This window comes from Corella eumyota, chromosome 7, assembly GCF_963082875.1.
Source record: "Corella eumyota chromosome 7, kaCorEumy4.1, whole genome shotgun sequence".
In the NCBI taxonomy this organism is placed as follows: domain Eukaryota; kingdom Metazoa; phylum Chordata; class Ascidiacea; order Phlebobranchia; family Corellidae; genus Corella; species Corella eumyota.
In genome coordinates, this window is record NC_137496.1 from 606,970 (window position 1) to 633,954 (window position 26,985).

The window sequence follows — 26,985 nt, forward strand, 5'->3', positions numbered from 1 at the left end:
AGGAAAACTTTAAAGTTAAGTAAGTTTGGTACAGTTTTCAATTTTCAATGAACATGATAAAGTTTTCGGTAATTAGCTCTTAGAGGTTAGTTCTTAGAGGTTAGCTCTTAGAGGTTAGCTCTTAGAGGTTAGCTCTTAGAGGTTAGCTCTTAGAGGTTAGCTTTTAGAGGTTAGCTCTAAGAGGTATAAAGATAAATTGCCTATTTTTGGTAATTAGCTCTTAGAGGTTAGCTCTAAGAGGTTAGCTTTTAGAGGTTAGCTCTAAGAGGTATAAAAATAAATTGCCTATTTTTGGTAATTAGCTCTTAGAGGTTAGCTCTTAGAGGTTAGCTTTTAGAGGTTAGCTCTAAGAGGTATAAAAATAAATTGCCTATTTTTGGTAATTAGCTCTTAGAGGTTAGCTCTAAGAGGTATAAAAATAAATTGCCTATTTTTGGTAATTAGCTCTTAGAGGTTAGCTCTAAGAGGTATAAAAATAAATTGCCTATTTTTGGTAATTAGCTCTTAGAGGTTAGCTCTTGGAGGTTAGCTTTTGGAGGTTAGCTCTTGGAGGTTAGCTCTTGGAGGTTAGCTCTTGGAGGTTAGCTCTTGGAGGTTAGCTCTTAGAGGTTAGCTCTTAGAGGTTAGCTTTTAGAGGTTAGCTCTTAGAGGTTGGCTCTTAGAGGTTGGCTCTTAGAGGTTAGCTCTTACAGGTTAGCTTTTAGAGGTAAGCTCTTAGAGGTTGGCTCTTAGAGGTTAGCTTTTAGAGGTAAGCTCTTAGAGGTTGGCTCTTAGAGGTTAGCTCTAAGAGGTATAAAAATAAATTGCCTATTTTTGGTAATTAGCTCTAAGAGGTTAGCTCTTAGAGGTTGGCTCTTAGAGGTTGGCTCTTAGAGGTTGGCTCTTAGAGGTTGGCTCTTAGAGGTTGGCTCTTAGAGGTTGGCTCTTAGAGGTTAGCTCTAAGAGGTATAAAAATAAATTGCCTATTTTTGGTAATTAGCTCTTAGAGGTTAGCTCTTTGAGGTTAGCTCTTAGAGGTTAGCTCTTAGAGGTTAGCTCTTAGAGGTTAGCTCTTAGAGGTTAGCTTTTAGAGGTAAGCTCTTAGAGGTTGGCTCTTGGAGGTTAGCTCTAAGAGGTATAAAAATAAATTGCCTATTTTTGGTAATTAGCTCTAAGAGGTTAGCTCTTAGAGGTTAGCTCTTATAGGTAAGCTCTTAGAGGTAAGCTCTTAGAGGTTAGCTCTTAGAGGTTAGCTCTTAGAGGTTAGCTTTTAGATGTTAGCTCTTAGAGGTTAGCTCTAAGTAATGTCTTTTCCAACTAGATATACAGATCTATGATTGAACTCTGCTGCATGTCATTTAGAACAATAAAATAACAAACTACGGTTTTTCTAAATTTTTATTACGAGATTAAGTTAGCTTATTTCCCAGCCTGATTGAAGAATATATAAAGTTAAATTCAACTAACAGACAATAAAAGTATAGCTAAACAACAAACATTATGCTACAGCATGACTTATATAATGCAACAAAAACAAAGACTAAAAAGTTTTTTTCAAATTACCAATTGTATTAACGGACTAACTTTACATAGATTACTAAAAACAAAATAATATAACAATCATATTGCACCGTTTACATATCTTTAACTAAATCACTTAAAACAGAATACAAGCACGAGAAATATATTAACTTGCTACATTTTAAAGCAATATTTTCATTTACATTGTTTTAGATTCAAATGCTGCCTTAGCACAGTGGCCAAAAAACAATATAACTTGTATGCTTTAGCTAGTGTAAGTTTAAATACCACAAAAGTTAAAACAAATACAACTTAAAACAAGGTTTAAATATTTAACAAATTATCTGTCAATTTTTTCATCTTACACGAGGAACAAAAACAAATGTTAACTGTCATAAAGCTGATTATCATTAGGCTTAAATATAGGTCTTGCTACTGACAAACTAACGTAATAAGTCTACCAATAATTATATAAAAGTAGAAAAGTATTTACAATAATTAATAATATACCTTGTACCTTGTTTTAGTCCAAGTTTAATGAATTAAGTGAAACAGCATCTTGAGCAACTTCATAATCCGTAGAAATATTTTCATCTTTCATTTCAAGACCTTGTTCTTCTAAAGGAAGAAATTCTGTCACGTTATTCACTTTAGGGCTTCCCGGAGTAGAAGTTGTAACATGTATTGGAGAACTTAAAGAAGGGTTTGTGACATCAGAAATATCTGGTGTAGAAGTTATAACCTGTTGTGAACAGCCGGCCTCTTGACTAGGAGTTGTAACATTTGATGTCTCAACAGAAGTAGTAACTCTTTGTGCTACTGGGAGACCGAGACTTCCTATTCTTGTGCCACGGTTTGGTGAGTTACCTGTGTCACGAACGGCGGCATGGCCGGGTCGCTTCAAAAGTGGGTGAACTCGGGCAGTTGGGGTTTGGGAGAAATCACGTTCAGCAAAAGCTCGGAACTGGTTTCCCCGAGGAGTTTGAAATCCTGTAAAAGATATTAAACTTTAAAAAATCCTTGTCCTATTAACAACTAAAATGGAGCTTGCTTTTGCATGACAGAAATAAGAGATTCGTCAAATATAACATCAGTGGCAACCCAACTTTTTAAAACTTTTAATAAAATTACCGGTGTTCAATAAATAACTTGAAGCACAGGGATCATCATCAGAAGGAAGTGGCAAATCAAGCAAAACTGAAATTCTTCTACACTTTAAATGGCGTGCCCTCATTCGACCTTTGGTAAGTCTTTGTTTGGCAGCCATACAACTTAAAAAACATAAAAAAAATTTGAGAGGACAACTAAAATAAAAAACCAGCACTTAAAAATTTAAACCAAGGTAAACAAGGCAAGAATGTGTTGGCTGCAAGTTTTGTTTTTACATATACAAACATATAATAAGAACAAGTAGTATACCGAATATGATCATCAAAGATGAACTTATTTGATAGAATTGGAGTTCTTCTCATCCCAGATGGTTTATGGATGCTGACATGTAAGCTTCTACTATCATCTGTGTCTGTTGTCACTTCTACATCCTTTAACAAATTGATAACATTAAAATTAACATAAATGGTGTCACGATATATTACAAACAAGGTTTAACGTTAACCCCTTTGGCAATTATGTTAGACTTTAGATTGTTTAGAACCTTGAAACTAAGTTTTAAGAACCTGTAAAAATCCAGCAAATTTAACGACCCCCCAGCCAAGTTTTTTAGAGTCAGGTTCCACAAGAATCAACTGATACAAATCAACCACCAAAAACCTTCGTTGTTTCGTGTTGTTAATTGTCATTGTACAACCAATAATATCGCTGTTATCTGTAACAAAAGGTTTTATTATTTTAAACTTAGGCTAAGTGAGGGTTAAGCAGTATTTTAGTTTTGTTAATTGAATCCAAAATTAATCAGCAAATAAATGATTTAAATGAAATGAAGCCAATAAAAATGCTGAGAACCAAATCAACTTAGCAAACCTCACTGTTAAACAGCCAATAATAAGTTGAATAAAAACTCACTTAAGTCAAGTTTATCGTTTGTGTGAATAAGATCTTGTTGTCGAGTTAAAGGTAACTGGGTTTCAACCTCCTTGCAAAAAGTTAAAGAGAGATCTCGTAACACAAAAAACATTCCAATTGTCTGTACAAAAAGGTAAAAAGTAGGTCAAACAATATTTTTAAGTTTGGGTGGTAGGAATATAGTTTTAATAGAGGGGATGGGAAATTGTTTGTCCACCTTTCTAACTTGTTCATCTGGGCCACAAGGCAACCTTTTAGAGAATTCAATTCCAGTCAGTGGAGTAACAGTTGGGGGGAGAAGTAAGGAGGAATCCATCATCAAATATTCAACATTCAGTGGTTTGCTCTAAACAAAAATTAATTAAAAATATTTAAGTAGAAATAAGTGCTACAACATAAAAGCAGTAAGAATTAAACCCAGAATCTTTGTCTCCTTAACAAAATTACTAAACTAAAATCAAATGTTTACCTGTAAAGTTCTGTATTCATCCTCAAAAATATCCAAAAACATTTCCTCCTAGGAAAAAGATTATTTAGTTTATGGCCAATATTAATGGAAATTGTTGCTCTTATAGAAGTTGAGATAAGTATTTAATTTATGTAGTTGGTTGTAATTCTTTAAGTATTGTGTTACCTTTAAAGCGTTCTGTAGAGACTTCATGCACTCATATCTTGATTGCTAAAATATAAAAACATATTTAGCTCTGGTTTAAAACAATTACAAAACAACACAGTTAACATAAACCATAAAAATTAAACAAAAACAAATTCAAGGGTTGCAAAAAAATGCCAACAAACTAAAGAGAGGAGAAATCAACCCTTAATCTATATCACAAATGGAACCCATATATTTAAGCTTTAATTAACCAAATACAAAATCAATATTCACCTCAATACAAGCAAGATGACTTTCCAATAAAATACATTCTTTCCCATCCATACCCAAGTGCTTTAATAAAAGTGAAACCATTTTCATGGTGGCCAATCTGATGCGGTTGTCTAGATATATTAATATTGAGTAAGGTTCTATCCAATATTTAATTAGCAATAAAATTCTCTAACATTAGGTTGTAAAATTTAACATAAGGACCTCAGGTTTTATTACTTTCATTACACTAGAAACAAGTTGATAAATAAACTAAGAATTGAAAATTTACACAACTTGGGAGTAGAAAGTAAGGAGTAATAAATTAGAGTAAGAACCTGGTTTAACAGCTTTGCTTACAATCCTTAAAAGTCTTTCAATGAGCCAATGATTGTAGGAATTTTCACTCTTTTCTGGATTATCTTTCAACTCCATCACAGCTTTTAAAGATGAACTAATGCCTGAACATTGTTATAAGAATATAATTATTTAAATTTTGATGTCAGGATAGTTGTAAAAAAAAGCACAAAAACAAACAAAAAATAATTTATCTTACCCGATCCTACAAAAAGCATAAAATGAAAAAGCAGGTAAATTTGAAGTGTTTATTTTATATTTATATGCATTATAGTTACTCTAAAATACTTTACACCAAATATGAAAGCTTTACCTTTATTGTTAAGCATAGCATACAACAAACACAAAGCAAACAGGGCACTGTGGTCATTTTCAGTACAGTTTAAAGCACTGTAAATCGTATCTAAAAATGGACGGCTATTCTGAGATGAATTTTGTTCGTTTTCGTTATCTAAACAAAAAAAAAAGATTCTGATTTGGATAAGATTTCTAACATACTTAACCATTTCTACATCTAGCTTTGAAACATTATTAGTTTGAGTTTTACTTTTTACAAACCATACACAATTCAGATCACGTATGTTGTCTGACTCTAAACAAAACAACGTTCGGTTCACTGTAGGAGAGAATTTAGGAGGACCGTATACCATAGAAAAAAATTTAGAAGGATCGTAGTGTAATTATGTTTTGTCTAGAACTGGACAACATACATGACTCCACAATCCTGTTGAGACCATACCACATCAATAACATATCAAAGTTTTAATTCAATGAGTAATTAAATACCAGTTGAATCTGGTTGAAACAAATCACTTGGAGCCCCTTTGGGTAATTTATCAAGTTCATGAAATTCAGAGTTGCCAGATAATTCTTCTCCTTCTTCCTCAGAATCTAAATGAAGTATATTTGTAAAACAATTAGTGGCATCACTAATTTCTGCCTGTAAAGCCTTAAGAATTCACACAAATTAGTTTTTTACATGAAATAAATTATTTATATGCTAACCATAATCTCTGTAATTTGGTCGTTTTGTTTTCTTTTTTGATTTTGATTTTTGTCCAGAAAATAAAGTTTCCAAACTTTCGGGTTGCTAGAACAAAAATTAATTTACTTAAAATTATCCTCAGGGTATGGAAAGCCAAATTACAATCTTAATTATAATACAGGACTATTAAAATTTTGTCACAAATTAAATACCTAATTAAAATCTAGTTAAAAATTATTTTAAGTCAAATTATTTTAACTTACTGTGCCTGTATTGCTGGCAGACAGATAAGCCAGATTTTTGGTGAAAATAACATCGGCCAATTGGTTCACTAAAGCATCACAATGAATTATAAGAAACACCTGGTTCATTAAATATTAATGAGGTTATGAATGGATTTTTTTACTAAGCTGTATATATAATAAGGTTTTAAAAGATCTACAAAAACAAATAATTTAAATTACCTGAGACAACAAAAATAAACCAACAACAGAACTGACCAAAGTTGTGCTCTACAAAATAAATAAATAATTTACTGAAAAAAAAACAAGGTAACCTAGGTATTGAAACCAATAGTTCTAATAAATCTTAACCTAATTTAAACAAATAAAATAGGTTATATTCAATAACAAATAAATATTTATTCCCAAGAACTTATCACTTACATTATCTTCAACAGGCAATCCTTCAGTTAAAGACCTTACATACAGGGGCAAAAATAATCGTTGTAAAAGATGATCAATTAATACTTCATTTAATAATTTGTTCTCTAATGTTATGATGTCATTGAGGTAATGCATGTGATCCAAGTGTTCTGCCACCAAGTCACGAAGTCGATCTGTATGTTGGTGACTAAAAATATAATTTATTTGTGAACAAGACCTGTCTAGTTTAAAAATAAACAAATTCCAACAAGATATTACTTTGTATTTTCTTGAACACAAAGATCCACCTCTCTCACATGTTTAGCAATAAACCAAACCAGATTGGAGAAGTAAGGGGCAGCTGTTCTGTCTTTTACAAATCTCAGCATAGCAACATCATTTACTGGAAACAAAAATTAGTTTTTAAACAACTATATTGTAAAAGAAGTTGTGGATAGATTCCAGTAAGACAGTTATACGTTTGAAGTTTTAAGTTTAGAAAGAATTGCTTAACTTTTACCTTTGAAAACATTAAGTGTTAAAGTCCGGGTTGCAATTCTAACCATAGATTCAGAATGGTTAAAGAACTTGATTGCTTCAGTGTATAACGCAAACTCATCTGTGTGCTGTAATCAAAAAAAAATAATTAATGTTATTAGCTTTATCTTATAAGGACACTTAAGTATGTAACATGTCAACAATGAAAATATATACTTAAAATCCTACTAAACATCACAACTAAATATATGATGCCTTATATCCCAAAATACACAAAGCAAAAAGTTAACCTCATTGTAAAAGAAGTGTATTGTATGTTGGTTCAACTTGAGGGATAAAGTTTTTAAGAAGGAAATGTAATAAGCCATAACTTCTTCATCAGAGAAATCAAATTTATGGCAGATAACTTCATTAACATGATTGTTCGATAGCAAGTAATCTGGTAAAAAAAATCTGATTATAAAACGACACATTAATATACTTGTCAATAAGTGTTTATATAAGCGCCAAAAAAATACCTTTGGAATACTGTCACATCTACAATAAAATTCTATACAAATGCGAAAAGAAAAACTAACTTACACAAAGAGGTTTCATGCTGTAAGTTTTCAAACAAAATATTCAAAGTTTGTAAAAGTTGAACGCAGACGTAACTTCCAGGATTTTGTTGCAAAATATTAAGGAAAAACACAAACATATTCTTTTCCAAATAAAATCTAGAGAATAAATATATCTTGTTATTAAAAGAAAATTTTTTTTAACTGCTTAACATTAATTTTATCCCAAGACTGCTGGTTCAATTTCACAGGTTCACATGTGTGACTGTTTAGTATAACTACAAACTAAACAAGGTTACGTCAAGGTTTTACCCCAGTCTTGAAAGTAGGGCAGTTTTTGACAAGATCTCGTGCGTGCAAGCATAAAAATTGGCATGACTGCATATGCACGCTAAAATAATGCATGGGTGATTTATGTTTGCATATTTAGCTTTAATTTTGCATTTTTTTTTAAAGCCAGGCAAGCAAACTGCCAATTTCAGGCGTGCATTTTATTCAGCAAAAAAAAATCTTGTGCACACTGCCCTACTTTCCAGACTGGGTTTTACCTTAGGTAGAATGTTTTTTGCATATAATTAACTGAAAAACTTACTCAAAAACCGAGGAATCATTTTGATCTCCCCAAATTAAGATTTCTGACATCGACCTCAAAGCTTCGACAAGAAAAGATTTATTTCCCTCTGTGATTGTTTGGTTCTTAGTTAACATATGATGCAAATATCTGTTGAAAAAACCTAACTGTCAAAAGTCATATTTGTATTTAATTGGGTTTAAAAAACTAGTGCATCATATAAAATTGGGGATAAACTAAAATAAAAAATAGCAAAACTTTTACCTTAAATGTTCCAATGAATGAGGATTTTTAGGTGGTTTAGAACCACCAAACCAACCCTTCCGCATTTCTCTATTATTTTGTTAATATTATTCAGTTAAAACATCTCTTATATAAAAAAACGACAAAATTAATTTACGAATGTGTTACTGGCCTAAACTCAACTAACAAGTTAAATAAAAACAATATAGCCAGGTTTAAATCAGAAAAATCTGTCTCAGCTTTAAACCTGGTAAAATTAACAGGGTTTTAACCCTTTCTTTGTGGTTTGTCGTTGCTTATTTATTAGTTTTTTGCAACGTTAACAAAAAATGTTCCAGGAAATACAAACACATAAATGCGGAATAAAGCGGAACACATTTGCGATTGCGGAAATCGTTGGTAATTGCGGAAAATAATTTAAACGGAACAAAAAACATAAAAACTATTTAAAGCTAAAACAAATTATCAAATAATTTAAAATATTTTATTTTAATTAAAAATTAATAAATAACTTTATAAAATTTAAATAATTATATTTGTTTATTTTATCCAAAAATTTAGTTTCATGACTCGCCAAAAATTGCAAAAACTGTAACGTCATTGTTATGCGTATAAGTCATCGTGACATTGCAAAAAATGATATTTAAATTTAATAGAAAATCAAACAAATCATTAAAAAAACGTCTTTTCTGGATGTTTATAAAAGCCAACTGAAAATTTTAACCTCATTTAACATTTTGTTTTAACTTAGCTTTACGTGAATAAATTTAATATTTGTAAACATGGCTGGTATGGGAAATACGAAACATTTTGAAACTGGTAAATATTTTGTTTTTTAATGAATGAAAACTAGATAAAAACTTTTATATGTTTAATTTAATATCTTTAAAAGGTTCTACAAGGCCTGGACCACCTGGTAAAGATGTGTTGAGAGTTTATGGAATGAAATTTTGTCCTTACGTACAACGTCTTAAACTTGTATTGGCTGCAAAAAATGTAAAGTGAGTCCCATCTCATTAGGTTATTACATATATTTATGACCTTAAAATTCCATTTTTATTGCATTTTTTAACTCAATGTATTGTAAACAGGCATGAGACAGTTAACATCAACCTAAGTAACAAGCCAGAATGGTATTTTGAAATTAATCCTGGCGGCAAAGTTCCCTCTTTGGAGATAAACGGAGATATTTTGTTCGAATCTGATTTAACTGCACTGTACGTGGATGAGACTTACCCTGGCAAGAGATTGGTGACTCAAAGTCCTGTAAGAAAAGCTAAGGAGTCAATGGTGCTCAGTCAATTTGGAACTGTAAGTTACTCTTATTAAGTTCGATAAATATGAAGGACAAACTTTTAAAAGTTTAAAACCAATAAATGATTATTAGTATTTAAAAATAATTAAAAAAATATAAATATGCTTTAAAGCCAATAATCCTTTATTACAAGGAAAAATAAAAAAAATAAAATTTGTTTTTTGAACCACAGGCAACACAAGGCTTTTATAGATTTGCTTATTCAGCAAACAATGATACTGAAGCCAAAACACAGGGTAGAGAGAAACTTAATGCAGGGTTGGAAAAACTAGAAGAATACTTTAAGAAATCTGGATATCCATTCATTTGCGGAGATGAATCCGGCTTTACAGATTACATGGTGTGGCCCCACTTGGAGCGGATGCTTGTTTTCCTCAAAGATGAAGTTGAGAAATATCCACTCATCATTGCCTACAGTGCAAGAATGAGCGAAGATTCTGCTGTGATTGCATGTCGCCATAGCGATCAATTGCATCGTGATTTTGTTCAGGGAATTAATGACAAAAAGCCAAAGTTTGATATTGGAACTGTAGACCAATAAGAACTTGATTTTGGGTTTATTTATATTTACAATAAGACATACATTTTCGTAAACTTTTATCCACAATATTAAAACGACTAGAAAAGTTTTAATCACTATTTTCTTTTAACCATGTCTTTTGCATCCAATGTAATATCACTGTAGTGTTACTTAATTGATTCACTTTATTAAATCTGTATTTATTTATGTTTGAAATCAAATAAGGTGTTGTAGAAAACCTAATACAATTTAAATAAATTTAGTTTTTGAGTTATTTGTTTGTTTTAATAGGGAATGCAGCTTGATAACTTACCAAAAAAATTGCAAAAATGTTAACATCATTGCTAGAAGATGAGTCATTGTTACATAATAAAATGTGAATTTAAATTTAACAGGAAACCATTAGTGATCCAAAAAAAACTTTTTTTGTTTATAAAAGCCAAACCTTAATTAAAACTTTATTTTAACAATTTTGTTTAACTTGATAACTTGGTTTTGGATCCTGTATCATTCATAATTAGCACAGATGTATGCATGAAAGTACTATTTTTAATAAAATGTTTTAATCAGAGAGCTGTAAATAAGATAACTTGTTGAGTTCTAAAAATTTATACCAAAACCTTATTTTGTTTTAACCTCTAGCTATATTTCAGTACAAAAATATTATACTTGTGCTTAAATTTTGTAATATTTAAAATATTATTACTCCAAAAAGCCCAAAATAAATTTACCTTATAATATTGCAACAATTTAACAATAAATTACCAACTACACAAACTATAAATAATTAACAAACCAATAAGTCTTACATTTAATAAACTCTGAAACCACATTTCAACATAATTCCCAATATAAATTAACAAAAATTAAAGATTGCAAACCACTTGTTGATTAAAATAAACGGAAATTTTACTTGTAGGTGATAAAAAAACCAGCAGCAACTCACAGTTAAGAGAAAACATAAATGGTTTTAGCAAAAAGTTCAAAACGTAATTCTAAATGGATTTAAACCTTCTTACCATCTGTAAGTTACAATCTTTTTTGCCATAATTACCATCAACTTTGTTTACCAATTCAACTTTGTTCATGTCATGTAATTATCAGCAGGATTTCCTGAAAATATATAAACATTTGAAGTTAAGTCAACAGAAGAAACATCAAATTTATTAATATTAAATAAACTTCATAATGTCACTTGTACAATCAACTTAAGGAAATCAAGGTTATGGTAACTTTATACACTTAATAACAAAACCAAAATTTAAATATTAAGGTCAGGTAACTTGATCTTCAAATTAATTTCAAAATTAAGTCTCACCTCTTAATGCGTTGGGTCCACTTTCTTGAACCGGCGGCTCCACATAAAACCCACTTCTTGGAAGGGGGCCACTAAATCTCGAAGGGGGTCCACTAAATCTCGAAGGAGGTCCACTAAATCTTGAAGGAAGGCCGCCAAATCTTGGAGGGGGATCTTCATTAAAACCTAAAGGTGGCCGGTTTATGGGTGGAGCGTTATTGGGTTCAAAACTTCTTAAGTGATTTGGGGGTTGCATTGGAGGACTTTCCCTATATGGGGGCCGTCTTAGGGGATCAAAATCTATGTGATCACCATCACGTGGGGGTCGCATTAGGGTGCCATCCATTAGTGGAGGTCGCATTGGGGGTTCACCCAAATATGGAGGTCTCATTGGAAACTCACCCATATGTGGGGGGTGCATTAAAAACTCATCCATAAAAGGAGGTCGGATTGGAGGTTCACCCATAGGGGGTCGCATAAAGGGGCCATCCATTTGTTGGGGCTGCATAAGGGGTTCAAAATTCATAGAATTACGTCGAGGGGGTTCAAAATTTCTGGGGCTATCACTCATTGATGGTCTCATTGGTGAGTCAAAATGAGGGGGTCCCTCACCCCTAAACTCATCTCTAGCTGCAAAGGAGGAAGCTTGAAAACTGTGGTTGCTACGAGGCGGGTGGGGGGGTCTTCGGTGGTCGTCAAGACTACCAGTGGGGCTACGCCGATCCAACATAGGGGGATCACCTGGAAATGGACGTGCATCAATTGGACCTAAACCTAAAGACAAAAATAAAGATAAAGTGTCAGAAATGAGAAATTTTCATCAAAACCAATCAAAATATTCACCTGGTCTCATCTCAGGAAAAGGTCGGATCAACATCGGAAGAGGTTCATCTCTTTCTAATATTTGTTGTAAGTCCGATATTTCCATCTGGAGACTATTTATTTCTCTCTTTGCTTCTTCTAATTTTCTTTCAGCCTCCTTACCAGCAAGCTTAGAAAACAAGAATAATAAGGGATTTGCTAAAAACCTTTTAAATAAACCACATAGTAGGCCTGACTTAACTTTAGGTTGTGATTTTAGAAAATATATTTGAAGAAAATTTTACCCAATTAGCGTGAGCCTTTTTTTCAAACTGTGTGATTTCATTTTTTCGTTGCTTGTCAGCGCTGGAGTATTCTCTCTTGGAATCCTCCATCATCTTTTTAAATAGTTCAATTTGGTCTTGTAAATCTTTAACTAAACTGTCACATTCATTCAGTTTTGATTCTTCACCATGTTTATTATTTTGTTCCTTTCCAAGTTGCCTTAAATAAAATAAAATTAGAGAAAAGGCTTTAAAATTAAAGACCAGGGTCTTGGGTTCAATTACAACTGCTGATATAAGGCAGTTTTTTATTGTCAGCAGTACACACTTTAATAAAACTTAAAAAAAATCATAAACAACCAAGCAATCAATAACCAAGAACAGCTCAAAAGTTACCCTATGATCAAACTATGCAAATATAATTGTATTACCCTTGCATTTCTGATTCTCTTTGCAAAGAAAATTGTTTCATAACATCAAGTTTTTCTTGTAAAAGTGAAATCTCTAGATTGGTTTTATCCTTAAGAGCTTGTTCATTATCTTGAGTGGCTTTCAATTTACTAAGTTGGGCTGCAAAATAAGTTTTAAATTAGGAATATCTTAAATTTATAGAACTTTTGAATACAGGTTACAGTTCAAAAAGTAACCATACCTTCTACATTATCCCTGGCTCTTTTCTCAGAATCCAACTCAGACAAAATTTGTTCTTTATGTTTTTCAATTTCTTTTAACTGAAGTCCAATACGGGCAACAGCGATCAATTCATTTAACTTTGTTTTCTAAAAAAGAAAAAATAAAGCATTAAAGCAACATATAGTAAATATATTTTTATGTTTTATTGAGGTAATTACCTGTTTGATAACTAGCTCATTCTGCTCCAAGTTTTTATCATTATCATCTGACAATGCAAGCTGAATACCCTGTAACAAAAAAACATTAACATAGGAAAGCAAAACAATTATAAAGTTTCAAGCATTCAATAACTCATACAAAATTTGCATAACTAAGGTTGATGTAATATAATTGACTTCCGCAATATATTAATTTAGTCACTTTGTCAAGGTAACATATGTTGTTTTGTAACTATTTTTCCTGTATGGAACAGCAAGTGTTCTTATGAAACAACTTTTAATTAAATAATTACCTCAAACTGAAGTAAACAATCTTTTAAAACATCACTTTCTTGGTTTTTAGAGAAAATTTCGTTCTCCATATTTTTGATGTCATTTTGTAAACTTTCAATTTGTTTCTGGGATTTTTTCTTCCCCTTTTCTTGTTCTTTTGTAGACTTCTCATCTTCCTCTTTTATTTGTTTCTGTTCAGTTATGTTACCCTAAGGTAAAAAAAATACTTTAGTAGAATATTAAATCTAAGAAATAAAATGCAATCAAAAGTTTTACCTTTATTTCTTGTAATTTAATCTCAACTTCATTTCTCTGTGATTGACTTTCTTCTATTTCTTCTTTCAGTTCAGTTTCCAAGTTCTTATTTTCCAAAATCTGTTTTTTAAGTTTTTGTTCCATTTTATTGCTGGCTGTTAACTAAAAATAATAATTGGAAGTAATGTTTAGGAAATTCCCCTTAGTATAAAAAGAATTACATAGGAAAAGGAAAAGCATATATTTGTAACCCTCTAAACGAAATCACAAGTATAGATGGATTTATTTATAATCACCTTATCAAAACTGCTATCACATTCTTTAGTATGAGTTTTTATTTGTTTTTCTAGATCTTGCAACTCATTTGATTTAGTTGTTTTTTCATCATTGAGCTCTTCAATATTATTCTAAACAAATAAAAGTAATTTTCTGCCATTTATACAAAGTGTATTAAAACCTATAATCATATTTGACCGACAGCATGGTATAGTGGTAAGAACACTTGCTACACCACACATGAGGTCATGGGTCCAATCCCCACTCATGCTGTAGCGCCCTTGAGTAAGGCGCTATAAATGGTATGAGCTCCTGCTGAGCCAGCACCTTTTCAGCAGCATAATTACCGGGCAGCATAATTACCTATGTTTAAGTCACACATTCGACTTTCCCACATCGGCGATAAAGATATATACAAAAAAAATAATTTAAGTAAAAACTATTAGGCCTGTAAAAAAATTGATTCCGCCAATCTTTTTAAAAGAAATCTGAATCAGTAGTCAATGTGTAAAATATAAAAAAAACAACAACCTTTAATCTATTGATTTCTTCTTCTAATTGTGAATTGCTGCCCCTTTTCGTTTCAATGTCTTCAACATTTAGTTCCAACTAAAGGATTTTTATTTGTTTACTATTTTTTTCATTTAAGCTTTGCTTGTTGGGTGCAACTTTAAATACTTATTGATAATATTATATTATAAAAACTTAATGTAATAAGGCTCTATGCACAAACTAATAGCAAATATTTTACCTCATTTTGAATGGTTTGGAACTCATTTTCTTGCTCTAATTTTTCTTTCATCAGGCCCTCAAATTGTTCTTTTATCTCCTTTAAAGTTTCAGTTAATATTTTATTCCTCTGAGCTGATTTATTCGGCAGACAAATCAAAAAAAGAGAAAATCCAATAAAAATTGTGAGAAATATAACCATCCAACTAACTCCATATATTCCATGTTTGTATTCCTCTGGTAGAAGTTCAATACACTAAAAATAAAAACGTCATTCTCTTTAATTATTCCTTTAGCCCCATACATTGGCACTAATAAAAATAACACAACAGTTTACTTACAAAATTCTGAAGTGGTTCCAGAATATACAAAACATCATTTGGAATTTTTAAAATGATCATCATGATCTTCACAGAACTGCTTTCCACTTCTTTATCATTATCATCTGACTAAAATAAAAATTAAAACAATTTAAACATTTCACTTGCAACTTATAGAACTGAAAATAAATGTAAAATATTAGACTGTTGTCATATTACCTCAACCTCAGGCACAGGTTTAAGTTAATGTTCCAAAAACAATTTAAAGTAAAGTTAAACTTACTGGATCCCAATAATCACTGTGCACATCTTCACCATAATCAGTTTGCGCCTGTTCATATTCTGTATTTTCAAAGTTATTTGATTTATGGTCTTTTGGTGGTTCATGTTCTGTAGGCAATCTTTGGTCTGTAGATGGTTTATGTTCATCAAATGGTTTATGGTCTTTAGAAGGTTCCTGTTCTGTGGATGGTTCATGGTTTATAGATGGTTCCTGTTCTGTAGATGGTTCATAGTTTGTAGATGGTTCTTGTTCTGTGGATGGTTCATATTCCTCAGATAGTTCATGGTCTTTAGAAGGTTCCTGTTTCTCAGATACCTTTTGGTCTGTAGATTGTTTCTGTTCTGTAGATGGTTCTTGGTATGTTAATGTTTTTTGGTCTGTAGATGGTTCTTGTTCTGTGGATGGTTCATATTCCTCAAATAGTTCATGGTCTTTAGAAGGTTTCTGTTCCTCAGATACTTTATGGTCTGTAGATTGTTTCTGTTCTGTGGATGGTTCATGGTCTGTAGATTGTTTCTGTTCTGTGGATGGTTCATGGTCTGTAGATTGTTTTTGTTCTGTGGATGGTTCATGGTCTGTAGATTGTTTTTGTTCTGTGGATGGTTCATGGTCTGTAATAGCTTCATCCCAAAAGCTTGACTCAGAATTTTGTTCATTTTTCTTCGCGTCAACTGATTCATCCCAATCTACCATCACACCTTCATGTAATTTCTCATAAACTTTTTCTGAATTCCCTTCTTCTACTTCTTCTTCTTCATCCTCTCTTTTATGTTTCTCTCCCACTACATTCTCTTCTTGGTCAGTTTCATCCTTATTATTGTTTTCATTTTCTTTTTGTTTCTCATTCTCGTCATTTTTTATTTCACTTTCTTTTTCTTCTTTTTTCATATCATTTTCCTTTTTTATCTCTTCTTTAATATTTTGAATTTTCAACATTGGCGCTGTTCTCGAATTGAGTGTTTTCATTTGTTTGTCTAAATTAAAACAAATTAATTTATTTAAATCAATTAAATTACAAAAGTTTTTTAAATATTTTAAAGACTAGTGACTACTTGTAATGCATCAATTTAAGTATAAATAAATATTCGTTGTCTCACGTGAGTAGAAACAGTTTGGAACAGAAGGATTAGGATCAGGATGCCAGCAACACTGCAATGCATCACACATTTCTTTAGATTGTAGTTGAACTCCGCATTTTATTCTTTCTATATCTTCAATTTCACAATCTAAACAAGAATTTTGATTTATTCAAGCTATAAATTATATTTCAAAAGTGTTTTAGGAAAGTATCCCTTTAAAATTAGTTTTTAGAATGTTGTTAACGTAAAGTAATGTCATTAAATATTTGTTAAAAATAAATGTTTAACAAAATTATTTTTAAAAACTTTAATTGCCATTTTTAAATTAAAATTATCATAAATTATAGCCTAAAAAATGTAAAAAAAAAAAAATAATGAATGAAAAATGAAATATAAAAACAAAACATAAACATGCAAATCAACTAAATTAAATAAAATTTCACGGCATATATTAACACCCTGTTAGCTATAAACCTTAACCATTATACAATACCTTAAAAAAGTTATGACTAGTTTAATAAGCATAAAAAAAGTTCCCGTCTTTCAGAAACAAAATTTTTAATAATTTTATATAATTAACTTAAAATCTAAACAATATAATAAGGTCAAAAGTATCTAAAAATGACAAAAACAGTTTATAACTAAGTCATGTCAGAAGAGTTGCCTTATTTTTATGTTAGCTTTGCAATCTGAAAAAAACTTTAAACTTACCTTTGTTTAGTCCTGAACCATTTGCTTCATTTTGTGGCACTGTTGAATTGGTATCGAACTTATTTAGGGATAGATTTTCAGCATCTTTATTTACTGTTGAAAGATTTTCTTCCGAGTTCATAGATTTTGATTCTTGATTAGAACCAACTTCATTTGCATTGAGGAGGTTTTTCTCAATAAGATCTTCTTTTTTTCCGAAACCATCGAGTTTTGTTTCTAAGGCATCAACACGACTTTGTAAGCTTTGTTCTTTCCAACGTAAAGTTCTTGAATTATCTTTGTCTATCTCAGATAAGCGTTTTAAATCAGATTCTAGTTTCTTTATTTGAGTTTTTAAATCTGTAATAACCTCAGATTCCTTGTTTTCAGTTTGATTCATTATCATTTCTTCAAGAAATTTTATTTTATCAACAAGAGGGGTAAATTGAGATTCAGTTTGATGCGAGTTGTTATCGTTTTTAACTTCAACTGTCTCATTAATCATGTTTTCTTCATTTGCAAGATGGTTTACAGAGTCAACTTTAACCTCCCTCTCAAGTGAGGCAAGTTTGTCTCGGATCTCAGCTGTTGTATACTGAATTTGATAAAGATCTTCTTCATGATTTTTCCGATGATTTATTTCAAACTCAAGGTAAGTTATTTGGCCCAATACTGGCAGCTTGTCCAAGCCAGTCATATCTCTTACAATATTTTCCTCAATTTCTGTTAACTTAGAGATATTTTTCTGGAGCATTTGAAGCTTATTTTTTAGCAATTTGACCTCAGACTGATTTTGTTCAGTCACATTTTTATCTTTATAACTTTGTACTTGAATCTCAAAAGAAATTAATTTCTTTTGCAATATTTTTGCAAAGCGCTCAGTTGCTTGTAAAGCCAAGTTATCCATTTTTCTTTTTTCTGTAATATCATTTTGTAAAGTTTTAACCAAGTTTTCATAATAAGAATCTGGTTGATGATTTTGCAAAGCCTTCTCTAAAAAGTTTACCCTAATTGTTAACAACAGTTCCTCGTTTTTTATGCCATTCTTAAAGTTTTCAGTTTCAGATTGTGATTTGTTTTTGGTTTTAAACAGTTCAATAAGTTTTTCTAGGTCAATAAGCTTTAGTTTGATATCTTTAGCTTCCCGATTTGCAATTATTAACCCATAATTATCAGAATTCACTCTTAGTTCTTTGATAATTTCATTAAGTTTACTTCTTAAATATTTTGTGTTATTTAAAAATTTGTTGTTCTCAATAAATATGGTGACATCATCAGCTGTTTTCTCAGTGACATCATTAACTGGTTCCTTAGTGACTTCATCAGATGTTTTCTCTGTGACATCATCAACTGGTTCCTCGGTGACTTCATCAACTGGTTTCTCATTGACATCATCAGTTTGTTTTTTAGTGACATCATCAGTTGCTTCCTCAATGACTTCATCAACTGGTTCCTCATTGACTTTATCAACCAGTTCCTCATTGACTTTATCAACTGGTTTCTCAGCGACTTCATCAACTGGTTCCTCATTGACTTTATCAACTGATTTCTCATTGACATCATCAACTGGTTCCTCAGTGACTTCATCAACTGGTTTCTCATTGACATCATCAACTGGTTTCTCAGCGACTTCATCAACTGGTTCCTCATTGACTTTATCAACTGATTTCTCAATGACATCATCAACTGGTTTCTCAGTGACATCATCAACTGGTTTCTCATTGACATCATCAACTGGTTTCTCAGTGACATCATCAACCGATTCCTCATTGACATCATCAACTGGTTTCTTAGTGACGTCATCAACTGGTTTCTCATTGACATCATCAACTGGTTTCTCAGTGACATCATCAACTGGTTTCTCATTGACATCATCAACTGGTTTCTCAGTGACATCATCAACCGATTCCTCATTGACATTATCAACTGGTTCCTTAGTGACTTCATCAGTTGCTTCCTCATTGACTTCATCAACTGATTTCTCAATGACATCATCAGTTGTTTTCTCTGTGACATCATCAGTTGTTTTCTCTGTGACATCATCAACTGGTTTCTCAGTGACATCATCAACTGGTTTCTCAGTGACATCATCAACTGGTTTCTCAGTGACATCATCAGTTGGTTTCTCAATGACATCATCAGTTGTTTTCTCAGTGACATCATCAACTGATTTCTCAGTGACATCATCAGTTGCTTCCTCAGTGACATCATCAGTTGCTTCCTCATTGACATCATCAACTGGTTTCTCAGTGACATCATCAACTGGTTTCTCAGTGACATCATCAACTGGTTTGTCAGTGACATCATCAGTTGGTTTCTCAATGGCATCATCAGTTGTTTTCTCAGTAACATCATCAACTGATTTCTCTGTGATATCATCAGTTGTTTTCTCTGTGACATCATCAGGTATTTTCTCTGTGACATCATCAGTTGTTTTCTCAGTGACTTTATCAACTGGTTCCTCAGTGACTTCATCAACCGGTTCCTCATTGACATCATCAACTGGTTCCTCAATGACATCATTAGTTGTTTTTTCTGTGACATCATCAACCGGTTCCTCATTGACATCATCAGTATGTTTCTTAGTGACATCATCAACTGGTTCCTTAGTGACATCATCAACTGGTTCCTCATTGACTTCATCAACCGGTTCCTCAGTGACATCATCAGTTTGTTTCTCAGTGACTTCATCAACTGGTTCCTCAGTGACTTCATCAACTGGTTCCTCAGCGATATCATCAGTTTGTTTCTCAGTGACTTCATCAACTGGTTCCTCAGTGACTTCATCAACTGGTTCCTTATTGACTTCATCAACCGGTTCCTCAGTGACATCATCAGTTTGTTTCTCAGTGACTTCATCAACTGGTTCCTCAGTGACTTCATCAACTGGTTCCTTATTGACTTCATCAACCAGTTCCTTATTGACTTCATCAACCGGTTCCTCATTGACGTCATCAACTGGTTCCTCATTGACATCATCAACCGGTTCCTCATTGACATCATCAACTGGTTCCTCATTGACATCATTGGTTGTTTTCTCTGTGACATCATCAACTGGTTTCTCATTGACATCATCAGTTGTTTTCTCTGTGACTTCATCAACTGGTTCCTCAGTGACATTATCAACTGGTTCCTCATTGACATCATTAACTAGTTCCTCAGTGATTTCATCAACTGGTTCTTTAGTGACTTCATCAACTGGTTCCTCATTGACATCATCAGTTTGTTTCTCAGTGACATCATTAACTGGTTCCTCATTGACATCATCAACTGGTTCCTCAGTGACTTTATCAACTGGTTCCTCAGTGACATCATCAGCTGGTTCCTTATTGACATCATCATTTGGTTCCTCAGTGACATTATCAACTGGTTCCTCATTGACATCATCAACTGATTTCTCAATGACATCATCAGTTGTTTTCATAGTGACATCATCAACTGATTTCTCAGTGACATCATCAACTGGTTCCTCAGTGACGTTATCAACCGGTTTCTCATTGACATCATCAACTGGTTCCTCAGTGACTTCATCAGTTGTTTTCTCAGTGACATCATCAACTGATTTCTCTGTTACATCATCAACTGGTCCCTCAGTGACTTCATCAACTGGTTCCTCAGTGACTTCATCAACCGGTTTCTCTGTGACATCATTAACCGGTTCCTCATTGACATCATCAGTTTGTTTCTTAGTGACATCATCAACTGGTTCCTTAGTGACATCATCAACTGGTTCCTCATTGACTTCATCAACCGGTTCCTTATTGACATCATCAGTTTGTTTCTTAGTGACATCATCAACTGGTTCCTTAGTGACATCATCAACTGGTTCCCCAGTGACATCATTAGTTGTTTTCTCTGTGACATCATCAACCGGTTCCTCATTGACATCATCAGTTTGTTTCTTAGTGACATCATCAACTGGTTCCTTAGTGACATCATCAACTGGTTCCTCATTGACTTCATCAACTGGTTCCTCAATGACATCATTAACCAGTTCCTTATTGACTTCATCAACTGGTTCCTCATTGACATCATCAGTTGATTTATCGGTGACATCATCAACTGGTTCCTCAGTGACTTTATCAACCAGTTCCTTATTGACTTCATCAACTGGTTCCTCATTGACATCATCAGTTGTTTTCTCTGTGACATCATTAACTGGTTCCTCAGTGACATCATCAACTGGTTCCTCAGTGACTTCATCAACTGGTTCCTCATTGACATCATCAACTGGTTTCTCAGTGACCTCATCAACTGGTTCCTCATTGACATCATCAACTGGTTCCTCAGTGACTTCATGAACTGGTTCCTCATTGACATCATCAGTTTGTTTTTTAGTGACATCATCGGTTTGTTTCCCAGTGACATTGTCAACTGGTTCCTCATTGACATTATCAGTTGATTTATCGGTGACATCATCAACCGGTTCCTCAGTGACTTCATCAACCGGTTCCTCATTGACATCATCAGTTTGTTTCTTAGTGACTTCATCAACTGGTTCCTCATTGACTTCATCAGTTGATTTATCGGTGACATCATCAGTTGGACCCTCAGTGACTTCATCCACTGGTTCTGTGACTTTATCAGTTAGGTTTTTAGTGACATCATCAGTTGATTCCACAGTGACATCATCAGTGGGTTTTTCTGTGACATCATCAGTTGCTCCCTCAGTGACATCATCAACTGGTTCATCATTGACTTCATCAACTGGTTCCTCAGTGACTTCATCAACTGGTTCCTCATTGACTTCATCAACTGGTTCCTCAGTGACATCATCAACTGGTTTCTCAGTGACTTCATCAACCAGTTCCTCATTGACATCATCAACCGGTTCCTTATTGACATCATCAACTGGTTCCTCATTGACATCATCAGTTGTTTTCTCAGTGACATCATCAACTGGTTCCTCATTGACTTCATCAGTTGATTTATCGGTGACATCATCAACTGGTTCCTTAGTGACTTCATCAACTGGTTCCTCAGTGACTTCATTAACTGGTTCCTTAGTGACTTCATCAACTGGTTCCTCAGTGACTTCATTAACTGGTTCCTCGGTGACTTCATCAACTGGTTCCTCATTGACTTCATCAGTTGATTTATCGGTGACATCATCAGTTGCTTCCTCATTGACTTCATCAACTGGTTCCTCAGTGACTTCATCAACTGGTTCCTCATTGACTTCATCAGTTGATTTATCGGTGACATCATTAAGTGGTTTCTCATTGACATCATCAGTTTGTTTATCTGTGACATCATCAGTTGGTTCTTCAGTGACATCATCAGTGGGTTTTTCTGTGACATCATCAGTTGCTCCCTCAGTGACATCATCGATTGCTTCCTCAGTAACATCATCAATTGCTTCCTTAGTGACATCATAAGTTGATTTATCAGTGACACCATCTGTAGGTTTTTCTGTGACATCATCAGTTTGTTTATCTGTGACATCATCTGTTGTTTTCTTAGTGACATCATCAACTGTTTTTTCTGTGACATCATTTGTTAGTTTATCTATGACATCGTCAACTGGTTTTCACAAAGTTTTAATATTTCTTATTCAATAAACCAGATAGTTAAAAAAAATTTATAAAAATGTTAAAGGTTTTTTGCTTCACAACTTTTGCATGCTTGTAAATAATTATTTGTGTTAAAATTATTGTAAATTATATTAAATTTCACAACAACCCCCTTAAAATAATTTATTAATTATTGCCAATACGAGTGCAAGTTTACAAAAATTATAGGTGTAAAAATTAAACAGTTTAAGATAATTTTAATTTTAAAACTTATAAAAGTTTCCTGGTTTTATACCAACCAAATATTTCAAAAATGGGCCAAACACCATAACAAGAAATCAATAATTTTAAACCATGCAAACTTCCATGCAAAACTAATTAAGTAAAATGTTACCTGAAGTACTTGGGTTCTCTAATATTGTGTCGTTCATATTTTCTGTGACATCTTCGAATTGATGAGGTTCCTTAAACATAATATAATATTTTGTATTTTCAGATAGAAAGCAAAGTAAATTCCTTAAAATTATTCGTAATCCCGAAACAAGGTGAAAACTACTTTTAAAATGAAAAATACTAACAATAAAAAGCATTTTCAATAAATTAAATCTTACATCAATATCTTGCTCTGTGACATCATTTGCTTCATCAAAAAGATCATCAGTTTGTTTTTCTGTGACATCATCAGTTGGTTTGTCGATGACATCATAAGTTGATTTTTCAGTGACAGCATCAACCTGTTCCTCAGTGACTTCATCAACCGGTTCTTCAATGACATCATCAGTTGAATTCTTAGTGACATCATCAATTGGTTTATCTGTGACATCATCAGTTAATTTATCTGTGACATCATTAGTTGATTTTTTAGTGACATCATCAGTTGATTTTTCTGTGACCTCATCGGCTGGTTCTTCAGTGACTACATCAACTGGTTCCTCAGTGACATCATCAGTTGGTTTCTCAGTGACATCATTAGTTGATTTATCTGTGACATCATCAGTTGATTTTTCAGTGACATCATCAGTTGATTTTTCTGTGACCTCATCAGCTGGTTCTTCAGTGACATCATCAGTTGAATTTCTAGTGACATCATCAATTGGTTTATCTGTGACATCATCGGTTGGTTTTTCAGTGACATCATCAGTTGATTTTTCAGCGACACCATCAGTTGATTTTTCTGTGACATCATTAGTTGATTTATCTGTGACATCATCAGTTGATTTATCTGTGACATCATTGGTTGATTTTTCAGTGACATCATCAGTTGATTTTTCTGTGACCTCATCAGCTGGTTCTTCAGTGACATCATCAGTTGAATTTCTAGTGACATCATCAATTGGTTTATCTGTGACATCATCAGTTGGTTTTTCAGTGACATCATCAGTTGATTTTTCAGCGACATCATCAGTTGATTTTTCTGTGACATCACCAGTTGATTTTTCAGTGACATCATCAGTTGATTTTTCTGTGACCTCATCAACTGGTTCTTCAGTGACATCATCTGTTGAATTCTTAGTGACATCATCAGTTGATTTTTCTGTGACATCACCAGTTGATTTTTCTGTGACCTTATCGGCTGGTTCTTCAGTGACATCATCAGTTGAATTCTTAGTGATATCATCAGTTGATTTCTCTGTGACATCATCAGTTGGTTTCTTAGTAACATCATCAACTAGTTCCTTAGTAACATCATCGGGTGTTTTATCTAGAAATAATATATTGTTTCGTATTGTTATTATTAAGTTCTGTATGTATTGTAGTTACAAATGTTTTGTTGTTTTGTTATCAGCGTATTGTTATTAATAAACTAAAATGCTACGTTCCTTTATGATAAAAAATTTTAAATTAAAATGCAAATAGACTTACCACCAGAACTTAGTTGAGAGTTTTCCTCTTTCTTAACATTTGTATTCTGTATCAGAATTTTCTAGAAAAACAATAACATTTATAAACAATCAAACAATACCTTGGTTCAACCACAAGCTAAATATTAATTAAAACTAATCATTAAACACTTGTAAAACAATACTTTACCTGATTTGTGTCTGATAAATAAACTCCTTCATCTTTTTGTTGATCTTCCAAAAACTCCTAAAAATCAAAAAAAATTTAAGTAAAGTTTATTTTTATTTGTTTCCACCAAAATAAACTATTAAAATATATAAATCAATTAAGCTCTATTTATATTTTTTAAGTGTTATATGGACAAAAGAACCTGCTATATTTAAAACACACACCACTAGAATTATATTATTACACTTTATTAGTTTTAAGTTGCAGTAAAAAGAAGTACAAAACTACATTCATGATACAAAATTCACCCACTTTTTTAGTCATACATTATTCACCACTATCAAACATTTAGGTGACACATGCTAGTAATTCTATTTTTTCTTAAAAATTATTTAAAAAAAGTAATTTTTAAGCAAAGGCGCTACTGACAAATCTAATAATTTAACCCAAAAAGAAATAGTGTTTGTTAATAATGGTTATAAAGTTGCTAAGGTGTTGTTATTAAAAGTGTAATACCTTTATTTTCACATGAATTTTGGGACTTTTTTTTAATACAAGATATTCACGAATAAATGTGCTTGGAAAAAATCCAAATTCCTCTTTTCCCAAAACCTAATTTTGCATTACACATACTTTAAATATTTTAGGCTTGGAAAAAGTCAACAAAGCTTAAACTTGTGATGTCTTAACTATAACCTAGCCCAGTCTTAGGCTATAAAGCAAACATAATTGCTATATATTAAATAAGTTGGCACAATAATTGTAGCCATCACTTTGTTGAGGTAATCTATAACAAGTATTTAATAAACAAAATCCATTTAAAAAAAATTTCTTTTGCTTACCTGTCCTCCCCATAAATCAGTTTTTACCCCGGCATGTTTTCCTTTCACCAGAACAACATCACCCTTCTTTAATTTAAGGAATTTACTATTTCTTGGTTGGTATGCTAACTTTGCTTTACCCTCAGAAATTACATCTGTAAAAAATGGCTATTAATTGTAAATCGTAAAAATACATCTATTATTAATTTAAGCATACAAAAAGCTGACTTCACAGCCTTAATAAATTAACTTTAATAACTTCATCAAAACATCTGGACAACATTTTTTTATATATTTGTATATATCTTTATCCTCGATGTGGAAAAGTCGAATGCACGACTTAAACATGGAGTAACATCAGTTTCTCCAACCCAATCTCGAGTTGCCTTTTTAGCCATTTGGGATATTATAGAGATTATAATTGCCAGGTAGGTATGCTGCTGATTAAATGCTGGGTCAGCAGAAGTTTATACTGCTTATAGTGTCCTACTCAAGGGTGCTACAGCATGAGAGCAATGGGGATTGGACTCATGACTTCATGGTGGTGTAGCAAGTGTTTTTACCACTACACCACACTGCCGGTTTTATTTACAAAGTCTCTTGTGTACATTACATTCATAGTTTTAAATTTTTAAAAAGTTTTTATTACCTTCACATTTATCATCAGCACAGATCATATTTTCACCAAGTTGAGCATATCCATTCACAAACAAAATCACACCAACCATCAATATAACAAACACCCTGACTCCCATTTTCAACACTTGTATGCTTGTGTAGCTATCTTTGCATGTTATTTACAATTAGATTAAGATTTACAATTTCAGAAGCAATAACTCCTTTAAAATAGTTACAGTGATCCTGGGAAAACAATAATATGTATTTTTATCAACTATAACACTTTAAAGTCACTGTTAATTAACAAATAATAACACAGTTAACAAAATACTAAATTTGAAAAAATATCTTTAGGTTCAAAGTAAGTGAAAATAAAGGATAGCAGTTGCTTTACGGTTCAGTTTTTTAATAGGCCATTAAATAAAACCAAATTTGTTATATAAAACGTTTAAATAGCATTTTATTGCTTAAAAAAGACATAAAATATACTTAAAACCACTTAAAACTGCAACATTTTGTATTTATATCCGGTATCGTAGCATAGTTACGCATGATTAATTTGTGGCACGTCATAAATAAGAGAACAGCTGTTAATTTTTTAACATAAAAATTTATCCTCGAAGTGAATAGTTTCTATTATTTTTTTACACATAAAATAAAGACTTGAATTAACTACTGCAAAAATACTATAATTAAATTTCAAAAATATTAAATCGATTTCACATTTTGATAAAACAAAATTAACTATTTAAGCTTTTTTGTAACGATGTAACAATTTTTTTCTTTCTTAATTTTCATCTTTACCTGT

General features: G+C 32.3%; 3 protein-coding genes across 5 annotated transcripts; 1 reads left to right on the forward strand and 2 right to left on the reverse strand.

Moving 5' to 3' along the window:
* Positions 1–10,351, forward strand: LOC145759151 (glutathione S-transferase omega-1-like). 2 transcript variants are annotated; one of them, XM_082572911.1, is made up of 5 exons: positions 1–19; positions 8,994–9,061; positions 9,135–9,243; positions 9,334–9,553; positions 9,730–10,351. In XM_082572911.1, the coding sequence occupies exons 2-5, from the start codon at positions 9,025–9,027 to the stop codon at positions 10,096–10,098; spliced, it is 735 nt and encodes a 244-aa protein (XP_082429037.1). In that variant the 5' UTR covers positions 1–19; positions 8,994–9,024; the 3' UTR covers positions 10,099–10,351. The 2 variants fall into 2 exon arrangements, with proteins under 2 accessions (XP_082429037.1, XP_082429036.1); XM_082572910.1 differs by lacking the exon at positions 1–19 and having other exon boundaries at positions 8,915–9,061.
* On the reverse strand, positions 1,100–8,373 carry LOC145758928 (protein CLEC16A-like). The gene is made up of 22 exons (XM_082572622.1): positions 8,264–8,373; positions 8,021–8,149; positions 7,454–7,587; positions 7,162–7,310; positions 6,894–6,999; positions 6,653–6,776; positions 6,395–6,581; positions 6,194–6,241; positions 5,993–6,091; positions 5,750–5,834; positions 5,531–5,635; positions 5,058–5,195; positions 4,726–4,848; positions 4,412–4,521; positions 4,157–4,201; positions 3,992–4,039; positions 3,740–3,868; positions 3,523–3,643; positions 3,177–3,325; positions 2,920–3,041; positions 2,632–2,771; positions 1,100–2,490 (listed from the first exon to the last, which is right to left on the reverse strand). The coding sequence occupies exons 1-22, from the start codon at positions 8,326–8,328 to the stop codon at positions 2,024–2,026; spliced, it is 2,823 nt and encodes a 940-aa protein (XP_082428748.1). The 5' UTR covers positions 8,329–8,373; the 3' UTR covers positions 1,100–2,023.
* Positions 10,352–10,730: 379 nt separating the features above from the next.
* LOC145760516 (uncharacterized) lies at positions 10,731–26,414 on the reverse strand. Of its 2 annotated transcripts, XM_082574425.1 has the most exons (23): positions 26,209–26,414; positions 25,581–25,714; positions 25,255–25,350; positions 24,760–24,816; positions 24,592–24,652; positions 23,340–24,430; positions 23,123–23,192; positions 17,237–22,699; positions 16,544–16,672; positions 15,447–16,420; positions 15,185–15,292; positions 14,866–15,099; positions 14,646–14,723; positions 14,135–14,245; positions 13,860–14,000; positions 13,604–13,792; positions 13,311–13,379; positions 13,112–13,238; positions 12,891–13,029; positions 12,481–12,679; positions 12,218–12,365; positions 11,396–12,148; positions 10,731–11,190 (listed from the first exon to the last, which is right to left on the reverse strand). In XM_082574425.1, the coding sequence occupies exons 1-23, from the start codon at positions 26,312–26,314 to the stop codon at positions 11,162–11,164; spliced, it is 10,506 nt and encodes a 3,501-aa protein (XP_082430551.1). In that variant the 5' UTR covers positions 26,315–26,414; the 3' UTR covers positions 10,731–11,161. The 2 variants fall into 2 exon arrangements, with proteins under 2 accessions (XP_082430551.1, XP_082430552.1); XM_082574426.1 differs by lacking the exon at positions 25,255–25,350.
* Between the last annotated feature and the right edge of the window lie 571 nt (positions 26,415–26,985).

Excerpts from the sequence above, each read along its gene's own strand:
- LOC145758928 (XM_082572622.1), bottom strand. The coding sequence starts at position 8,328 with ATGCGGAAGGGTTGGTTTGGTGGTTCTAAACCACCTAAAAATCCTCAT. Across the intron at positions 3,644-3,739 it reads CAGATGAACAAGTTAGAAAG|ACAATTGGAATGTTTTTTGT; the intron begins GTGGACAAACAA and ends CTTTTTGTACAG. Across the intron at positions 2,491-2,631 it reads AAGTTATTTATTGAACACCG|GATTTCAAACTCCTCGGGGA; the intron begins GTAATTTTATTA and ends TATCTTTTACAG.
- LOC145759151 (XM_082572911.1), top strand. The coding sequence starts at position 9,025 with ATGGCTGGTATGGGAAATACGAAACATTTTGAAACTG. Across the intron at positions 9,244-9,333 it reads TTGGCTGCAAAAAATGTAAA|GCATGAGACAGTTAACATCA; the intron begins GTGAGTCCCATC and ends TATTGTAAACAG. Across the intron at positions 9,554-9,729 it reads TGCTCAGTCAATTTGGAACT|GCAACACAAGGCTTTTATAG; the intron begins GTAAGTTACTCT and ends TTTGAACCACAG.
- LOC145760516 (XM_082574425.1), bottom strand. The coding sequence starts at position 26,314 with ATGGGAGTCAGGGTGTTTGTTATATTGATGGTTGGTGTGATTTTGTTT. Across the intron at positions 25,351-25,580 it reads CTGATTTATGGGGAGGACAG|GTTTTGGGAAAAGAGGAATT; the intron begins GTAAGCAAAAGA and ends ATGCAAAATTAG. Across the intron at positions 13,030-13,111 it reads AGCCAGGGATAATGTAGAAG|CCCAACTTAGTAAATTGAAA; the intron begins GTATGGTTACTT and ends CTTATTTTGCAG.